This window comes from Lacerta agilis, chromosome 13, assembly GCF_009819535.1.
Source record: "Lacerta agilis isolate rLacAgi1 chromosome 13, rLacAgi1.pri, whole genome shotgun sequence".
Lineage (NCBI taxonomy): Eukaryota > Metazoa > Chordata > Lepidosauria > Squamata > Lacertidae > Lacerta > Lacerta agilis.
This window is the reverse complement of record NC_046324.1, coordinates 39,343,950-39,363,398: the sequence shown is the minus strand read 5'-3', so window position 1 is coordinate 39,363,398 and position 19,449 is coordinate 39,343,950. Positions and strand designations below refer to the sequence as shown.

Below are 19,449 nucleotides of genomic sequence, written 5' to 3'. Positions count from 1 at the left end.
ACTTAAAAGTCTGCTCAGTTCTTAACTATAATCCTAGGAGCTTGCTTACACATGGACGGGGGAGAGAATATTTAAGCACAGATGTGGGCCTCTGGTTGTTGCAGAAACAGAAAATATTCCTGGTATGATCAGTCATTATCACACGCTTCAGGCCCCACTGACATTCAGTGTGTATTGAATTCTCCCATTTAACTAAATGGGATTTAAAAGAATTTAATGGCTGGATTGTGTCCAGCTGAATTAAAAGCCTTTTCTCCTGCTTCAATGATGCCAGCATCATTCAGCATAGTACATCATTGGGGGAGAGCTTTGGTGGGGATGCTACTCTTGCATGGTGACCACCGGATCCCTTGTAGTTTATATCACCGTCATGCACAATAGAGACTGGACTTATTTAGGCTGTGGCCAGGTTGTGTCTCTAGAAGGTCTTTCTAGCACGGGTGCCCAAAGAAGCTTGTTGCCAGTAACTACATGGAATGTTGAAATGAGCACATGTGTCAACAGTGCTGTGAAGGTCCTTATTTATAATCCCAGACTGTTCAGTTCACTTGCTTTGGGACAACTGTGTCCCCATTGCAGCAACTTGAAACTCCTGTGATTTTTTCGGTGGCCAGGGTGTGGATACTTCCATCATCCTGTGTGTTGGAAGCAGATCTGAACAGATCGAGACCCTTCCATTCTGCCTCTACAGGGGAGGCGGAGAAAGGAGTTGGCTAATGTGCTTGAATACATGGCTAGCTTGCTCTTGTAGCTCCCTGCAGATTCGTGGTGATTTTTTTAAGCTTCTGAGCTTTGGAATCAACTTTGTGTTGGCATTTTCTCCAGAGTACACTGTGTTCTTTTCTGCATGCGACTCAGCATCTGGAATGAGAGTTACACTTTGCTTTGCTCAACTTTGAAAGATGCTTTTGGGATTTTATATAAATGGGTGGAGGGAGATGCTCAACCACTGATATTCCCCAAATGTCTGATCCTGCACTGCTTGTAATATACCTCAAACTCTCTGAGGGAGTAGGGGTGTGGGGGTTTTTTCTTTTTCTTTTTTGCAGTGTGTGTGTAACAGCTGCAGCATTGGGATTTCAATACAGAGGCTGGCATGGCAAGATCTTGCAGCATAAGGAACCAATATAAAACTCAGAACAGGCGCTGTGGAAGTAAACAGCTAAATCTAAGATTTTCCCCACTCTGCCTTGCGTAATTCGTTTCTTCTGATTTTCCCACTGACGGTCTTTGGCAGATGTGGCACAAACTCCACCTGTTGGACAAGAGAAGGAATTACAGTGAGCCAAAGAGAGGGCAAAACATATGAAGCTGTTTTTTATTTGGAGTCTATTTGTGGAAAGCCGCCAGTAGGGCTCTACTTAGCCCTATTTCAGGGATGGAAGGTCTTCCAGCCTGTGAGCTGCACTGCCTGTTACGGACTGGCTGGATGCTGATGAGTGGTGAGAGACACCAGCTGGGGAACCCCCAAGAGAGGACGGCTCAGAGCCAGGGGATTGGTAGTAGGATGAGGATGAGGGGGAAGAGGAAGCAGACTGGGAGGAGGAGTCCCAGTCTGCTTCCTCTTCCCCCTCATCCTCATCCTACTACCAATTTTCATTGATACCACATTTTCATTGAAAAATGCCAAAGTGTCTTACAACACTTGTGATACAATTAAAACAGGACATTGTAACACAATAAAAAACCACACAAACATTAAAGCAGTTCACCACCTGATGTGAGGGCAATGCTGTTGGGTTTGGATGTGCAGGATAGCTCCCTGCAAGGTATCTTCTCACTCCTCTCTCATGCTGCACACACACCAAATATTTAAAGCATACTACCACTGCCCCTGAGTCCAGGAAACTAGTTTGTTAAGGGTGCTGTAGCTTTGTAAGGGGTGAACTGTGGAATGTAGGATTCATTGAAGGAAGCTACATGCTTTAAATATATGCTGTGTACACAGCTTCAGAGATTGACTATGGCATTTTCCCAAAGGTTTGACAGAGCCTTGCCCCAAGGGACTAACAGCCTACTAAGGCACAAGAGAAATACTAGAGGAGAGGGAGGGCAATGAAGACAGGAGCAAATAAGAGTTGGGTGTGTTTTTCAGTTTCAGGCACTTCAGTTTAGATATAGAAAGGTATTTGATGAAGGGTTCGTTCCATTCCATGGACAAGATGAGTTCTGAGGATTTGAAGGAAAGGGGAGGTGGACTTAGAGAAGCATTCTGGGTAGAAGTTGCAGGCATAAGGGGAAACCAAGGGTGGGGTCATTTTAGAGAAAAGGACACATCCACGAAGCTCAGGGTGGTAGAGCTGAATGAGCCCAAAGGAAGGACATAAAAGCTGGCAGGTTCAGGGACATAGCCATGGAGAGTATTGAAGGCAAGGACATGAAGCCTGTGCAGGAACTGGGCAGAGTTCGGAAGCCAGTGCCGGGATCTAAAGGAAGCTAGATCATGGCTTACCTTTCTAGGATACTTGTAAGGGGCAGTGACTTTTTTGACGTGATCCTGTAGCTCCTTAATCAGTGCTTCTGGGTCGCGGGAAACGTAGTCGGGTGCCAAAACCACAAAGGCTTTCACAACCTTAACACATAAATATGTTTGAAAAAAAGATCATGAAGACTTAGCAAAATATTCTTTGGGCAGATTATAACAATGGATCGTTTCCAATGGTCCATGACCAACCCAGAGAACGGTACACTCTCTCTCTCTCGGTGTGTTTTGTGTCCTGTGGCTGCACCTCCTTTTTAACAACAGGCAGCTGAAGAGATGGGCTGTACAGCAACAAATCTCTTAAGCCATTTTACTGTGCCAGCTTAAAGCTAAGCGTGCCAATTTAAGTGGCTCAGGGGATTGCTGCTTGTACATCCCAGCATAAGATGTTCAAATCAGCATGGACCATTGTGTTCTGGAACATGAATTCCGTGTGGAGTTCATAGGCTTTCAAATTCAAAAAAGAACACGTAAACACCAGTGGGATTTCGTCTTTTCAGAGTGCTCCCAAGGATGCTTACAACAAATGCGAACCATAAAAATCAAATTTCAATTATGTGACAGTTTAAAAACCAGAAATTACAAACCTAAAGGACCTACACTGGCTCCTGGTATGTTTCTGAGCACTATTCAAAGTGTTGGTGCTGACCTTCAAAGCCCTAAACTTTAAACCCCTGTATACCCGAAGGAGCGTCTCCACCCCCGTCATTCAGCCTGGACACTGAGATCCAGTTCTGAGGGCCTTCTGGCAGTTCCCTCACTGCGAGAAGTGAGGTTCCAGGGAAGCAGGCAGAGGGCCTTCTCGGCAGTGGCACCCGCCCTCTGGAATGCCCTCCCATCAGATATCAAGGAAATAAATTATCTGACTTTTAGAAGACATCAGAAGGCAGTTTTTAATGTTTGATGTTTTATAATGTTTTTATATGTGTTGTAAGCTGCTTAGAGTGGCGGGGCAACCCAACTAAATGTAATAAGTAATAAAATTATTATTATTATTATTGAAGGTGCTTCATGCATTCTGACCTTCATCCATTCAAAACAGCCATCAAACTGTTTCCTCCGTTTCAAAAACACTCCATACTGTAATACAACTTGACTCTTTTTACCTCCCCTCTGACGGAATCGGGGCTGCTAACAACAGCGGATTCTGCGACCGCCGGGTGTTCTATCAATGCACTTTCCACTTCGAATGGTCCAATGCGGTATCTTGGAAACAAAAGAGAAGGCTTTGAAGGGACCTTCTGATATTTGGTATGCAGAAAACACTTAGTAGCACCACAAAGGAGGTGTGTTACCCAGCAGAATTGATGACATCGTCGGCTCTTCCTACGAACCAGAAGTAGCCATCTTCATCTCGCATTCCTCTGTCCCCAGTGATGTAGAAGTCCCCGCGAACAGTTGAATTTGTTCTTTCTGGATCATCCTGGGATAGGTGAATAGGTACTTATAAAAAGCACGAGCATGCTCATGCTAGCAAATTTAGGCATTGCTGAGTGTGTTTATATATAAGTGTGTATGTGTGTATGTTTATGTATACTATATCTCCATCAGGAGGTTGTGGACTCTACTTCATTGGACGTTTTCAAGCAAAGTTTGGATGGCCATCTGCCATGGTTGCTTTAGCTGAGATTCCTGCATTGCGGGGGGTTGAACTAGATGGTTTCTCGGGGTCCTTCCAACTCTATGATTCTATTATATCTATATCACCACTACAGTCGTACCTTGGTTTTCAAACAGCTTAGTTCTCAAACATTTTGTCTCCTGAACGCCACAAATCCGGAAGTGACTGTTCCGGTTTGTGAACTATTTTTGGAAGCCGAACGTCTGGCGGTGCTTGGTTTCCAAACGTTTTGGAAGTCGAACGGACTTCCAGAACGGATTCCATTCGACTTCCAAGGTACAACTGTATTATTTTAATTCATTTCCTCCTGTTGTATCAATGCTATTTGCCACACCCTTCTGCCCTAACATGCCATAAGACTTGAGTTAATAATACTGAGATAATGTAAGTGCCATATATAAAGCTACTGAATTATACCATTTGTGGGAGCAGGTAAGTATTCAGCCCTTGGGTTAACGGTGAACATTGTAAGAACACCAGAAGAAAAAAGCATGCTGTGCTTGCATAGAATAGAATCACAGAGTTGGAAGAGACCACAAGGGCCATCCAGTCCAACCCCCTGCCAAGCAGGAAACACCATATAGAATCATAGAGCATATAGCACTAAATCCAGAGTTAAACACAGGGGTAACCAACCTTTCTGGACCAGCAGAGTAGATATTGAAGAAAGTACCATGGCTGCCATGGAGCAAGGCACAACACAAAATTAAGAGTGGTCACTACTGCTTCATTCCACCCCGAGCTGTTTCATGCTTACAATGGGAAGGTGTGTATCCAATGCTAGTCCTACTGAGTAAGCACGTTGAAAGTAATAGAATTGACTAACTTAGGATCATTCATTTCAGTTGGTCAGCCCTGAGTGCAACGTACAGCCCTATAATTCTGGCTGGTCAGTGTCTGTACAGTACATGGAATTTGTGGGGCAGGGGAGCACCATTTAACCTTTGCCTTGCCCAGTAAGGTTTTCCTGGGCATGCCTTTGCTCAAACTTTCAGAGCTGCGTTTCTTTCTGCTCGGTCAATGGTCCTACAAGATGCCTGGTCTTCCTTGCTCTGCGACTCTCATTCCGAGCCCCCCAAATGGCTACCAAGCTACTTCAGCCCCCACAATAGCTTCCAAGTTTCTGCCACTTGATTATCTTGTCCAGCTTTACATCTGTTGCTGGAAGGGCAAGATGCTACTCTAATTCCTGACGTTCCAAAAACTAGATCCAATTCCGAGTAAATAACTTGACTGCTTCTAGTTCTTACTTAGCCGTGCGGTTTGTATCCCTACCGTGTATCGAGTGAAAAGACAAAATGGCCGCGTTGGTTTTATTCGGATAGCAATATCTCCTTCTTTCCCAGGAGGCAACATATTGCAGTTTTCATCTATTATCTAAAAGCAAAGAGAAAATAGTCAAAAGCCATAGGATTTTCTTTTTTTTTTTAAAAAAAAGCGTACAAAGTTGTTGGAGGGGGGATCAGGTGGTGAAGGGCGATATCTCACTGGTACAGCACCTGCTTCGCATACCGAAGGTCTCAGGTTCAATCCCTGGCAACTTGGGGTTGGTGAAAGATGATGTCTGAAACCCTGGAGAGCTGCTACCAATGTAGACAATGCTAAACCAGATGGAGACCGATGGTAACTTGAAACGAGGCACCCCAGTATGGTCGACTTTAGGCTGCCTTGTGCCTTGCACATGAATCCCAACCCCACCCGTTAAAGACCAGCTGCTTAAGCTAGGGGTAGCCAACTTTGTGACCTCCAGCCCTTAGGTTCTCCCCCCACCCACCCAAAACAAAATAAAAAATCCTAAAACCAGTACTGCATACTGTACCTGAGTGTCATAGGCTGGGGAAGGCTTCCCCATAGAGCCCAGCTTAATTTTCATCCCCTTGAAAGTTCCACAAATCAGCACCTGTTTCAAGTAGCGAAAAGCAAAGCGTGGCTGGTGAGATTTCGGTGGTTGGGAGGCAGAGGCACAGACAAGGGTGCCAACTTGAATAAAATATTGGGGAGGCCTAGGTAGGCCCCGCCCTCCATAATTGATCACAAGAAGTGGCACACACATGCCATTTGAATGGCAATGTCCAACAAATTTGTGGGAGGTGGCCCGCTCAAATATTTTATTGGGGGGGCTGAAGGGGCCCGGCCCCTAGGAGGTGGCTCCTATGGGCACAGAAATGCTAGGTGACATGTTGTCAATGAGAAGGTAGAAAAAGTGGCATTCTAAAAGCACTGGGGATGTGGCATGGCGTCATGGTATAGTGTCTACTTTTCAAGTAATTATCAGGTTCAGTTCCTGACATCCTCCGTTAGGACTCGGAGAGACCCTTACCTGAAATCCTGGAGGGCTGCTGCCAGTCAGTGCAAACAGTACTGAGCTAGATCAGCCTCAGTGCTCTGACTTTGCATAAGGCAGCATCCTAGGTTCATGTAACTAATCTGGTTGCATGCTGTGAACACAATTAATTGTTTGGTCTCACTAATTAAATCGGGGGTCAGCAACCTTTTTCAGCTGTGGGCTGGTCCACCGTCCCTCAGACCATGTGGTGGGCTGAACTATATTTTTTTGGGGGGGGGGAATGAACAAATTCCTATGCCCCACAAATAACTCAGAGATGCATTTTAAATAAAAGCACACATTCTACTCATGTAAAAACACCAGGCAGGCCCCACAAATAACCCAGAGATGCATTTTAAATAAAAGGGCACATTCTACTCATGTAAAAACACGCTGATTCCCGGACCGTCCGTGGGCCGGATTGAGAAGGCGATTGGGCCCCCCAGTTAAACTAGCAAAGATGTATAAGTCGGACAATAAGTGTTGGAAATGTAAAGAAAATGTTGGTACCTTTTATCATGTGGGGTGGGAATGTAAAAAGGTGAGAATGTATTGGGATATGATATATCATGAGTTAAGAAAAATGTTGAAATATAATTTTGTTAAGAAGCCTGAAGCTTTTTTATTAGGTATAGTAGGTACAGACATCGAAAAGAAGGATATTAGACTTTTCCAGTACGCAGTGGCTGCAGCTAGAATTCTTCTAGCACAAAAATGGAAACAAGAAGAATTACCGACGAAAGAAGAATGGACAGTGAAATTGACTGAATATGCAGAAATGGACAAATTGACGGGAAGAATCCGGGAGCAGCGGGACCAGAAATTCATCAAAGACTGGTCAAAGTTTACGAACTATCTAAAAGACAATTTACAATTGAATACGTTAATAGGATTTCAAGAAGTTTTGTAGTTAATGTGTAGAGCTATTATTGTAAGTATGGTAGTAAAAGTAAGAAAGAATTTCTTTTTTGATAATGTAAGCAATAGTTGATTAAAGAAATATAATACCAAGTTATAATTCAGAAAGCCATGTGAAGGGATTGAGGGAAGTCATGGCTTGCTAGCCAAATGGAAAATGTATGAGAATATTTGTTTAAATGTAGTATTGTAGTAATTTAGTGTAAAAAAATAATAAAAATAATATATATATAAACAAAGAGAAGGCGATTGGGCCGCATCCGGCCCACGGGCCTTAGGTTGCCTACCACTGAATTAAATCAATGTTTAAATGTTGCAGTCCTGTTAACAGGTACATTAAGCCTTTATATTTTATACTGTTGTGAGTTTATGGGTGCTAGACACCCTAAATTCCTGGGTCCAGTAGGTGTTAGAATTTAATCAAGGCAAGTGTTCAAATATAAGCTAGATTACTTTCCTGAGCAGGATATCGCCTGGGGCGATGGGCTATTAGGAAGGCAACGAGCCAGACAGCAAGTGGATGGGACCCCTCCCTCTGCTCAGAGTTAATTAGAAGAACAAAAACCAGGGTATGGAGTTGGCTGGAATGTGACCTAGAAAATAGATGTTACAGCCTGGTAAAGTTAGGAGAGCAGGAGAGAACATCAGAGTCATGGCTGGTGTCTGTCTGGATCCAGAGCTGCAGCTAGACCCTCTTGGAGTATTAATGCTGTGAACCCCTTCATCGTAGGCTCAGGTTGTATATATGTGTAAATAAACCATTTATGATAAAGACACCGCAGTCTCCGCTGTGCCTCATTCTGTCAACTGCCCTGAGATCTTCTGATGAAGGGTGGTATATAAATTTAATATATAAACAAACAAACAGATTCCCAAAAGGAAACACAAACCCAGCGTGAAGTGCATGAAACTCCCTGAAATTTTGCACCACTCGGGGGCAGCATGCAAGTTACCGGTACTTCTTTTTGCTTTTTATGTAGCAGAATATGGACATCCATTGCAGTTTCATGAACCTTCCGAAAGCAGAAAGAACACCCCATTGCTGCACTTAAAAAAAAACCGTCTAGCGTTACCGTCTCTGTCTGCCCGTAGCCTTCGTAGATATCCAGTCCTGTTTTCGTTTTCCATTGCTCCATGATTTCTGGGTTCATGGGCTCCCCTGCGCTCACACAATGCTTCAAGCTGTGGAATTTATAACTTTGGATAAATGGGGAAGAGAGAGAATCGTTTAGATTTCAAAAAGGTCAATAATCAAGAGGTTATACAATTAACCATGGTTTAGAAAGCTGAATGGTAGGAGATTCAGGAAACATTTATTTACACAGCTAAGCTACGAAAATATAAGTGGTTTATAGGCGGAGAGGGGGGCGCTTTCTAGGTTGTGTGATGAGTTCACCTCTGCCCACCTGCCAGATTTGGTCCATGGAGAGTTAGAAGCAGTAAGGTTTCCTGTTCCAATTCTCCACCCCATAATATAAGATCTCCCACTTTATCTTTGTTCTTGCTTCCAGAACTGGAAATCTACATATCTGTGTAGTGCTGCTTGTTAACACCAGCCTGGGCAGATACAGATTCCTGCCAGTCATTCATCCTAGACTGGCCATTGATCAATTGCTTTTATATCCCACCGTCTTCCCCAAGGAGCTCAAAAGGGACGTACATGGTTCTCCTCATTTAACCCCTCCCAAAACAACCCTGTGAGGTAGGCTAGCCTGAGAAGCAGTGACTGGCCCAGTGAGCTGCATGGCTGAGTGAAGATTTGGTCTCCCCGGTCCTATTCCGACACTCTAACCCAGCATTTCTCAGCCTTGGGTCCCCAGTTGCTGTTGGATTACAACTCCCATCATCCCTGGCTAGCAGGAACAAGTGGTCAGGGATGGTGGGAGTTGTAGTCCAACAACATCTAGGGATGCCAGGTTGAGAAAGGCTACTCTAAACACTACACCACACTGACTCTCACTGGCTCCTCACCAGGGTGGGCAATAAATGTTTTCCTGCTTAGGCTGGGATTTTGTCTGAGCAAATGCAATGATAAGTGGTGCCAATATTAAAGCACATTAACATTAAGGTAAAGGGACCCCTGACCATCAGGTCCAGTCGTGTCCGACTCTGGGGTTGCGGCGCTCATCTCGCTCTATAGGCCAAGGGAGCCGGCGTTTGTCTGCAGACAGCTTCCGGGTCATGTGGCCAGCATGACAAAGCCGCTTTCTGGTGAACCAGAGCAGCGCACGGAAACGCCATTTACCTTCCCGCCGGAGCGGTCCCTATTTATCTACTTGCACTTTGACGTGCTTTCGAACTGCTAGGTGGGCAGGAGCTGGGACCGAGCAACAGGAGCTCACCCCCGTGGCAGGGATTCGAACCGCCGACCTTCTGATCGGCAAGCCCTAGGCTCAGTGGTTTAACCCAATTAACAACAACAACACCTATAAAAACATAATAAAACATCAAACATTAAAAACTTCCCAATACAGGACTGCCTTCAGGTGTCTTCTAAAAGTTGTATAGTACTTCTTTACCTGCTTAAACTGTGATGGATTAGCATCCGATAAGCAGTTGGAGCAGAACAGAATGTTGTTATGGGAAACCTGGACAAAGCCTAGATGATTATAAAAGACCATGGATCAAAATCTAGTTTAGTGCTGTGTACAGATCATAATATATAGCTTTTTGCAGCTATCGGTAGGCAATTTTTTTTAAAAAGATGTGGCATACAGACATATTTGCTAATCCGTTCTCCAGCTCATTGATTTAAGTACTTATTGGATATGTATTCTGCTTTTCAACTAGTCCTCAAAGCAGCTTAACATTTATAAACACAACAGATGCATCAAGAAGCACATGTTCAAAAACAAAACAACTAATGGAACAGGAGATGTTCCTTCCCCCAGGGCAGTTGCTATAAATTAGCTCTCTGGGGGTTGGAGAGGGGAAGCTGTCCTCTCTTCATCTTTCTAATTTAGCCTCCAAAAACAGTTATTAGTTTGCAAAAGCTTTATTTGCCTGCTTTTTACACATAAGATGGGCAGGTTGAGGATGAATGGGGGACTCCTTCCTACTTTTGCCAGCCTCTCATGAGTAGAAAGATGGCGAGTTTAAAATAAAATAAAATAAAATTAGAAAATGGGTGCCAGGAACCTCATCTAAGTGCTGGTGAGGCTGCAGCTCCATACCTCCACATGTGGTGGGAATGCCCCAGAGTTTAATCCTTTTGGATAACAGTGCTGCAGGAAATCTCCAAAATAACAAAACAGGTAATAGAAGCAACTCCAGAACTTGCTCTATTAAATATATAGTATTCCCTTACCTCGAGTACAGGGGTTGGCTCAAAGCGTGGCATGCTGTGAATGAACACACATGCCCCTTGGATCCAGGGTGCAAAAACACTGCTCCAAGCCGATTTTGCCCAGCCTGTGTCAGACGTATTCCAAATGATGTCCGAGGGGGTCAAATCCAGCCAATACCTAAAGTAACAGGAAGAAAAAGTGCAAAATGTTAGGAATTCAACGTCACACTACTATAAATGTTCCATCAGCCCAAGCATTTCTGGTTGTCTGCCTTCTCCTCCCTCTTCTCATGTGCTGTTGTGGGGTTCTCCCCCCCCCCCAAAAAAAAATCCTGTGCACAAGGGCAGGGGAGAAGGGAGAAGCCCTGTTATGCTAGCTGAAATCCTTATGTGGGCTTCCACTAGTGGAATCAGTTAGCTGACCCCAGCAAAGGAGGCGGATTGCTGTCATACATTAACTATGCACCCTGTAACTGCAGGCCACAGCATTGTGAAGATCTGTTCTTGAACTATCTTAAGACAACTTGCTCATTTGGCATTCATCCTGGTTTACTTTCACAAAGTGGTTAGACTAGATGTGGTCTTCATGGAGCATTTGTTCCGATTTGATTGGTTACATGACCGTGAGCATTCATCCTGATTTGCTTGTGGGGTGTTTCCATGCCTTCCCTTTAATCATTCATTTATCCCCCACTTTCAGTGCATTTCCTGTCACTTTCCAAAGTCCAGGTTTGAAGTGGTTTTGTTGTGGTAGGCCACCAGAACCCTTGAGTCCATTTTGAAGGCACAAACCTGAAGGCCTGTATGTATGTATGTATGTACTGTATTTTCCCATGTATTGGATGAAGTTTTTTGACTCAAAAATCATGTCAAAAACTGGAGTCATCCAATACACAGATAGTGGCATGGGGGTGGGGAGAAGTGGCGCCAGCCGGTTGGCGGGAGCGCGGCTTCCCCCGATGCTGCTTCATGCGGGGCGGCGCTCCCTGGGTCATTTCCTGTGTGCAGCGACATCGGGGAAGGTTGCGCTCCCGCCAACTGGATGGCTGGCAGGAGCGCAACTTCCCGCGATGACGCTGTGCACGGGAAATGATCTAGGGAGTGTCTCCTGCCCACAGCTGGGGGGGGGAGATCAACAACTTTGAGCAATCTCCCCTCATTTTCCTAAAATTGAGTCCCCCAAAATGGGGGGGTTGTCTTATACATGGGGGCGTCTTATAGACGGAAAAATACGGTATGTATGTATGTATGTATGTATGTATGTATGTATTTCATAACATATACATACTGCTTTATTTTATTTTTTACACACACCTCAAAGCAGTTTACAAAAGATATGTGCTTGTAGCCTCCTGCAAAAATGACCAGAATGATTCCTTATCTCTCGAGTGTGGATCAGATGGCAAGAAACAAGAAAAAGGACACACACACAAACCCTTTCGTACCTTCCATTTACACCAAGGCCAATGCCATGACTTGCGTGAGAATGTTCAGTCATTTTGGGAGTCCCCGTTGTCCCGCTGGTGAAATAGATAGCCATTGGGTCACAGCTTTTTGTGACTGCACAGTCATGCTCGGCAGGTGCAAGTCTGCAAGACACAGAATAAATTGAAGCCCATGTGATCAAAAGAACCACAGCCTTCAAGCACGCAACTCTTGCCAAATTTGTCCCGGAGAGAGATTATGTATAGAGACAAGTCTGTATACTTGCTTCAATAAGTCGCTGAAGTTTAGCCAGTCCTCCCTGTGGTTCCTTGACACAATGAGCTTGAATTCTAGAGATGGGCATTTGGAAGCTATGGTATCTACTGCTGGGGCCAGAACCTGGTCAGTAATGATACATCTGGCCTTTGAAGTCTGGACTCGATGGAGAATGTCTTTCGCAGTCAGCTGTGTTGTCCCGGGAATGAGAACGGTTCCTAACGAGGGACCAAATGATGAAGATTAAAAATGACGTCACATGTTTCCAACTTAAGAGCGATGAAGAAGTGGTTAGAGCATCTGCTGTGCATGTAAACGGTCTCTGATTCAATCCCTGGCATCTCACACACAAAACGCTAGAAAAGTCCTTTGTTTGAAACCCAACAGTCCGAGTCAGCTTCCTACATTGCAATGGGAGCACTGAAGGCTTCAGATTTCAAACTAAGGGGGGGGGGGTGAGTCGTACCACAGGGGAGGGTGGAGTTAAGGATCCAAATCACTGACTGGATCCAATCCCTGACCCCTGCACTATGGTTAATCTTTAGCATCCAGCTGCAAAACACAGCTCTGCGAGGTGCAAATTTAAGCTCCATTAAGGGTGTGTGCAGACGTACATATATGGGAACAGGACAGAAACTAGGACCCCATCTGTATTATCTATTTAAAGCAGTATCATCCCACTTTAACAGTCATGGCTTCCCCCAAAGAATCCTGGGAATTCTCAGGGTGCTGAGAATTGTTCAGAGTTACAATTCTCAAAGTGTTTTAACAGGCAACACCTCTTCCCAGGGAACTCTGGGAATTGCAGCTCTGTGAGGGGAGTAAAGGTCAAGGGACCCCTGACCGTTAAGTCCAGTCGCGGACGACTCTGGGGTTGCAGCGCTCATCTCGCTTTACTGGCTGAGGGAGCCGGCGTACAGCTTCCAGGTCATGTGGCCAGCATGACTAAGTCACTTCTGGCGAACCAGAGCAGCGCACGGAAATGTCGTTTACCTTCCTGCCAGAGCGGTACCTATTTATCTACTTGCACTTGACATGCTTTCAAACTGCTAGGTTGGCCCTAGGCTCTGTGGTTTAACCCACAGCGCCACCCGCGTCCCGGGGCCTCCTAACAACTCTCAGCACCCTTGACAAACGACAGTTCCCAGAATTCTTTGGGGGAAGCCATGACTGGTTAAAGTGGTCTGATGCTGCTTTAAATGTACAGTGCAGGTGGGGGCTAGAAGAGAAGCAGAGGGTGGGGGAAACATCTGTATAAATAAAGAACATTATCCCCGAAAGGATGGCTCAAGTGTTTAGGCAGAGGTCAGCCTCTGAACTAGAAAAATGGGGAGCGATTGATCCTGATCCCATATGGAGAGGGCCCATCCTGCTTCCTTCACCAACCAGCACTTCTCCACATGCTGCTAACCTGTTCTCATGCAAGCCACATTCAAGAGCCACCATTCAGGAATCCGTGGCAGGATCACAATGATTCTGTCTCCCCTCTGCAGGCCACACTGCTCAGAGAGCACTCTAGCCGCTTTTTTGGAAACGTGAGACAGCTCCACAAAGCTCCACTTCACTTGGTCTCCTTGGTCATTGACCCACCAGAGAGCTGGGCTTGTCGGTCGATTTCCTTCCTGTTGGAATGACAGCATCAGCTCAGTTGGCAGAACGCTTCTTACGGCCAAGTATGAAGTACTGGTTATAGCTAGAGGCCTGTCAATTTTGGTTTCTCTGTTTCTCATGTTTCGGTTTTAGATTTAGTTATCTACATTTCCACATCCGTTTGCAATTTAGTTTTTACTTTTTTTTATTTAAAAAACCAGTTATTGTGGAAATTCCTCAGCAAAATTCCTCTCACTATCCACATTTTTGGATGCAATTTTGCCCAATATGCACAATTTTATAAAGCAATCTTCCCTAATGCAATACATTTTAGTTTGTTGTGCCCACTAATATAAGCATTCATATTCACACTTTACTCTAGTATTTCGATTTTTCTAAACATTACCGGTACTTGGGCTGGAGAATGGCACTGAAAAACTCACAAAAGTTTGAATTTCAAAGGGTGGTGTGTGTTTTTTCCGTATGAAAAGTGCAGTTTAGGATGTATTTACGGTACCTTTGAATGTGAACTGAGCTGAATTTCTGCCCCGTCCCTAGTTAAAGTAGTTAATTAGTTAATTTGACATTTCCTGCTTTGCTTTGTCTTTGTCGATGTCTCTACTAGTGGGAACAGTACCAGAATATTGTAATGCTCCTGTTAAAAGGTGCCAGCCAGCTATACCCTTTTCCAGTATACTCCATTCCATTGCCCTCCCAACTGGTTTTCTAGGTCCGCTCAATCTGCATTCTGAACCCACAGAGCATGCTCAGTCCTCATTGGTCTGTTTTGTCCTCCCTTAGGAGTCCCCCCCCAAAAAAAAAAATATTTTGTACTTCTACAAACTTTGTATCCCTCAGGCCTGCTTTGAGGGCGTATGGTGCAATTTTGGGTACTAAAACGAAAGTGGCTAGCTTGTGGCCCTCCAGATGACATTGGAGTACAAATCCCATCATCCTTGAACATTGGGCATGCTGGGAGTTGAAGTCAAACAACACTGGAGCAAAGGATCTATTGAAATATAGGATGGAATTTAAAACACCCACTACACACAGGCTAGGTTTCTGTGTAACACTAAGCCACAGTAAACAAGGTTTATGAACCAACAACAAACCATGGCTAAAAAGGAATGGTTAATTTGTATTTCACAAACCATAGCTAAACTGCTAAGGTATACAAACCAGGGCTTAGTGTTATGTGCGAACCAGACTGCTGTGTTGATGCGCCACATTTGAAAGACTTGACATCAAGCACGAAAAGTGACCGAAAATGTTACCTTTTCCGCCTCAGCCCAGTTATCTACCACATCTTTTGCAAAGTTGAAGTAATCTGGCACCTCTGGCTTATACTGTGCTTGTATGGATTCATAGCCTGAAAAGTTCTGAGCAGCCAGGGCCCGCTGCCATTTGCTGAAGCTTCTGGAAGAAGACTGGCGAAGAGACCAGAGAGCTTGAAAGGCCGAGGTCTGCGATAATATCATCGACGTGATGCAAGCCATATTGAGGCCTTCCACAGTGTATTACATTCAGTGCATTTTTCATGAGCTGCCTACCTGAAATACATAGGGAAACCATTGTATAACAGAGAAGATACTGATTTCTTCAGCTTGCTGAGAATTTCAACGTTCTTTTTCTTTATTACCGGTATTTTATGCAAAAACATTTCTAAACTGCCTATATGTATGTATGTATATATATATATATATATAATCTCTAAGTATATACAAATAAATGAAACCTAAACACAATAAAACAATATAATAAAAACAGGAATTAGATAATAACAGGGTGCAGTCTTATAGGTCAAGGAAATTCTGGAGATAAAGCATGTCTTTACGAGATGTCAGAAGCAACCAATGGATTATATTTCACACTTTGTTTGTGTGTGTGTGTGTGTGTGTGTGTGTGTGTATATATTGCTCTTTATTGGGGCAGGGGAATCTCTTAAAAAATGACAAGATTATCAAAACAGAACATTACAAATGGAAATCAGATATGAAAATATGATAAAATATCTGCATTTAAAGCCACACAATTAGCAAAATAAATAAATAAAATAATCCCCTAGAAACATCAACCAACAACAAAAACCCGGCTAGAAAGCAAATCGGAAAACGCAATAAACATTCCATGTGTTAAAACATCCGTGGCAGGTAAACAAAATCACTGAGGTAGAATCTGCACCTCTTCACCTGACTATTGACCATGCCGGCTGAGGCTGATGGGAGTTGAAGTCCAAAAAATCTGCAGGGCTGCTCCATCGCATTATACCTCTGAAGTGTCAGTGGGCTCTAGTGCAGTATTCTTCAACCTTGGGTCCCCAGAAGTGAGTGGACTACAACTCCCTTCATCCTTTGACCTCTGGGCTAAGCTGGCTGTGGATGATGGTGGGACAGCGGTCATGGGGCAAGTGAATCTTTCTTGTTCCTTTCTCTACTGTTCCAATGATTTGCTCTGCCTTCCATCCCACGTCTGAGTTTTGGTTTAAATTGGAAGAATGTCTACAACGAATTCCAGAACTGGAGCCTACAAAGCCACATTTATAAAACACTGCAGGAAAAGCTACAATGATGTGTTTGTTCATACAATTGCCCTGATGTAAACCTTCAGATTATCTCTGAACCTAAGTTACCACACAGGATCGTTTTTTTGCCGTGAGGGTGGGGATCACGCTTGCTATCCTGAGCTACTTCAAGGAAGAGTGGGCTAAAACAAAGGAACGGAAGCCAAGTTTTTGTTTTTCCAAGCCTCCCCTCCCATTTAGATTCTGGGTGATTTATGACATTTTCTCCTGGGGTATTTGAAAACACGCCTTGAGACAATAACCTCACAATATGTGAAAGAGACGAGCAAGAGATAGACAAAGATTTGACTTATCTTCTAGATGCTCATATGTGTTCCTGCCCATTGGTCACATAATCACACACAAATAAATCTTGATATAATCATAGTTACAAATATGGTATTTTTGAGGGTGTGTGCATTTTATCAATGCACATCTGTTCAACATTGGCAAAGGGGAAGAAACAGAAAGGAACAGCAGGGTAGTTATCACCTTCCTCTTCCTTTGGCCACATTCACTGCATACATTTTAAATGATATGTTACCACTTTAAACAGCCATGGATCCCCCCCCTAAATCCTGGAAGCTGTGGTTTGTTAAAGGCAATGCTTTAAAAAAATGTTTAGGGGTACCGTCATTTTGACTCAAGAAAATCACAGTTTTGTACTTCAAATTGGGAAAAATAAATACAGTAAATGGACAAAAGTGCAAAGATTCACAAGATGTTGAGGGGTATGCGTATCCCTGCATTCCCCCCCCCCCAGAAAAAAGCACTGGTTAAAGGTGTTGAGTGTTGTTAAGAAACCCCTGTTCCCCTCACAGAGCTATAATTCTGAGTTCCTTGCGAAGAGGGATTGCTAGTTAAACTATGTGGGATATGTCAGTCAAATCCGACATTCTAAGAGAGGACTAACTGCCTCTATGTGACAGTCAGTTTGGTCCGTTGGTCGGTTAGGCTGCTGCAGATAGAAGTGTTAAGTAGTAAATGCTCTGATGGAGTCTTTTTGGGACTCACTAATATCTAATATATAGTTTATATCTTTTGTAACCTAAGTATGTACTCAATGAATCTGACAGTAAACTAGTTTATATTATTATCATTCAGATTCATGTGTATTTTTCTTTTAAGAGGGACACAAGGGATTAACAACCAAGAAGGCAGGAAGGTAGAAGACATAATTATTAAAAAGGACTGAAATGAGTCAGCAATCCACTTGCTGTTGTGTAAATTCAAATAAGGAAACGTTTAACCCTGCTATATTATATATAAACATTCCTACACTCTAAGCAGTCACTTATAAACAACCCACTCAAAGTTCTTCTTCTCCTTGCCTTGTCATCACGTGGCCAGGGTTAATTCAGGTCAAATGCTTGTGGAAGGAACACAACAGTTTTAGCAGAGAGCTCAAAAACTTTTTAAAAATTAGTTATACTTTCCCACAAGGGTAAAAACCAAACAGGGTAGTAGTGCATTTTGTCCACTATCTCTCTCTCTCTCATGTCGAGCTGCAGGCCGAAACACCCCCAGCCAGCTGGTCTACTCATGAGTAAAGCCCTCCAGAAACAGCTACTTGATCTAGAGATCTCCCTCCTTGAACTTGCATCTATAGCAGCTATTCCATCAGGCTGAGAGAGAGAGGGAGAGAGATGAAATGGCAAGGTCTCTCCATGGCATCTGCTGAAAAACAAGCAACTTTTTGGCTTCTCTCTATTCCTGCTGTTACCTGCAAGAGTTTGTTACTAAGAACTCATGCCTGAGCTTGTTCTTTCTCCCTTCTCCCTCCCAGTTCCTTTTTCCTTTTGTGTTGTGAGCCTAAGGGAAGGGACTGTCTTTTTTCACTAATCTTTTAAGCTGCTGTGGGAGCCTTTGTTTGGCAGAAGAGTAGGACAACCACCACCACCGCAACAACAACATAGCTGGGCCAGCTGCTATTTAGACCTCAGTGTTCCTTAGGATGTCTTATCTCGGAACTATGGCAGTGTGGTGTAGTGGTTAAGAGCGGTAGACCTGTAATCTGGTGAACGGGGTTCGCGTCTCCGCTCCTCCACGTGCAGCTGCTGGGTGACCTTGGGCTAGCCACACTTCTTTGAAGTCTCTCAGCCCCACTCACCTCACAGAGTGTTTGTTGTGGGGGAGGAAGAGAAAGGAGATTGTTGGCCGCTTTGAGACTCCGTAGGGTAGTGATAAAGCAGGATATCAAGCAGGGAGGAGACCAACTGCGAAGAAATGAATATTGTTCCAGGTTAATGCTAGGATTTATTCTGGGGAAACCAGTTTGTCCAGCCTTAAGAGACTTTACAAAAGAAATTAGGTTCAAACAAATACCATTCTGTCCCATTTGGAAACACTTGTATAACTGCAATAGTTTTATTTGTTTTTGGTTTTTTTATCATGAAATATTCACAGAATCACAGAATTGTAGAGTTGGAAGGGACTATGAGGATCATTTAAGCCAATAATTAATTAATTAATTAATTTTTAATTAATACTAATAATGGTTGTTGTTGTGACCTGCCCTGGGACCTCATAGTGAAGGTCGGTTAAGAAACCCCTTAAAAAGAATCTGTCTACACATCAACTGTGTTTGCTTTTCTTTCAACGAGCAATCTGCCCGAAGAGTGGCAGCAGCGAGCAAGCGAAAGGCTGCGCACTCTGGGGCCGCCGCCGAAGCGCTTGGACGAGAGAAAGTTGGGACAAAGAAAGCGAAAGCGAGAAAGCAGCCTCGCCACGTCGGAAGCTGTTCTATTGCCCCGATCTTGGCCCCCGCGAAGTTCAGCGAGCAACAGCAGCACCACCCAGGGCGAGAGGAGGAGGAGGGAGAGGAGACACTTACGCCGTTGCCTACAGTTTGTTGGACGGGCTTGGCGGAGGCAACTTGGCTGATCTCGATCCCTCGACGGCGCCACTCGCCCCGGGACAAGAGGAAGGGGCCGTCCCTGCCTGCTTTGGGGGGAAGAGGCTGGCC

General features: G+C 44.1%; 1 protein-coding gene across 3 annotated transcripts; it reads right to left on the bottom strand.

Moving 5' to 3' along the window:
- Positions 1-16: 16 nt before the first annotated feature.
- LOC117057192 (acyl-coenzyme A synthetase ACSM3, mitochondrial-like) lies at positions 17-19,443 on the bottom strand. 3 transcript variants are annotated; one of them, XM_033168050.1, is made up of 14 exons: positions 19,318-19,441; positions 15,199-15,474; positions 13,746-13,956; positions 12,345-12,552; positions 12,079-12,222; positions 10,655-10,811; positions 9,867-9,946; positions 8,421-8,544; positions 5,923-6,003; positions 5,379-5,480; positions 3,778-3,905; positions 3,589-3,688; positions 2,453-2,572; positions 17-1,255 (listed from the first exon to the last, which is right to left on the bottom strand). In XM_033168050.1, exons 2-14 carry the CDS (start codon positions 15,418-15,420, stop codon positions 1,169-1,171), a joined length of 1,764 nt encoding a protein of 587 aa, XP_033023941.1. In that variant the 5' UTR covers positions 15,421-15,474; positions 19,318-19,441; the 3' UTR covers positions 17-1,168. The 3 variants fall into 3 exon arrangements, with proteins under 3 accessions (XP_033023941.1, XP_033023939.1, XP_033023940.1); XM_033168048.1 differs by lacking the exon at positions 17-1,255 and having other exon boundaries at positions 2,180-2,572; positions 19,318-19,442; XM_033168049.1 differs by lacking the exons at positions 17-1,255; positions 5,923-6,003 and having other exon boundaries at positions 2,180-2,572; positions 19,318-19,443.
- Between the last annotated feature and the right edge of the window lie 6 nt (positions 19,444-19,449).

Excerpts from the sequence above, each read along its gene's own strand:
- LOC117057192 (XM_033168048.1), bottom strand. The coding sequence starts at position 15,420 with ATGGCTTGCATCACGTCGATGATATTATCGCAGACCTCGGCCTTTCAA. Across the intron at positions 9,947-10,654 it reads AGCCAACCCCTGTACTCGAG|GCTTTGTCCAGGTTTCCCAT; the intron begins GTAAGGGAATAC and ends ATAATCATCTAG. Across the intron at positions 3,689-3,777 it reads GATGTCATCAATTCTGCTGG|ATACCGCATTGGACCATTCG; the intron begins GTAACACACCTC and ends TTTGTTTCCAAG.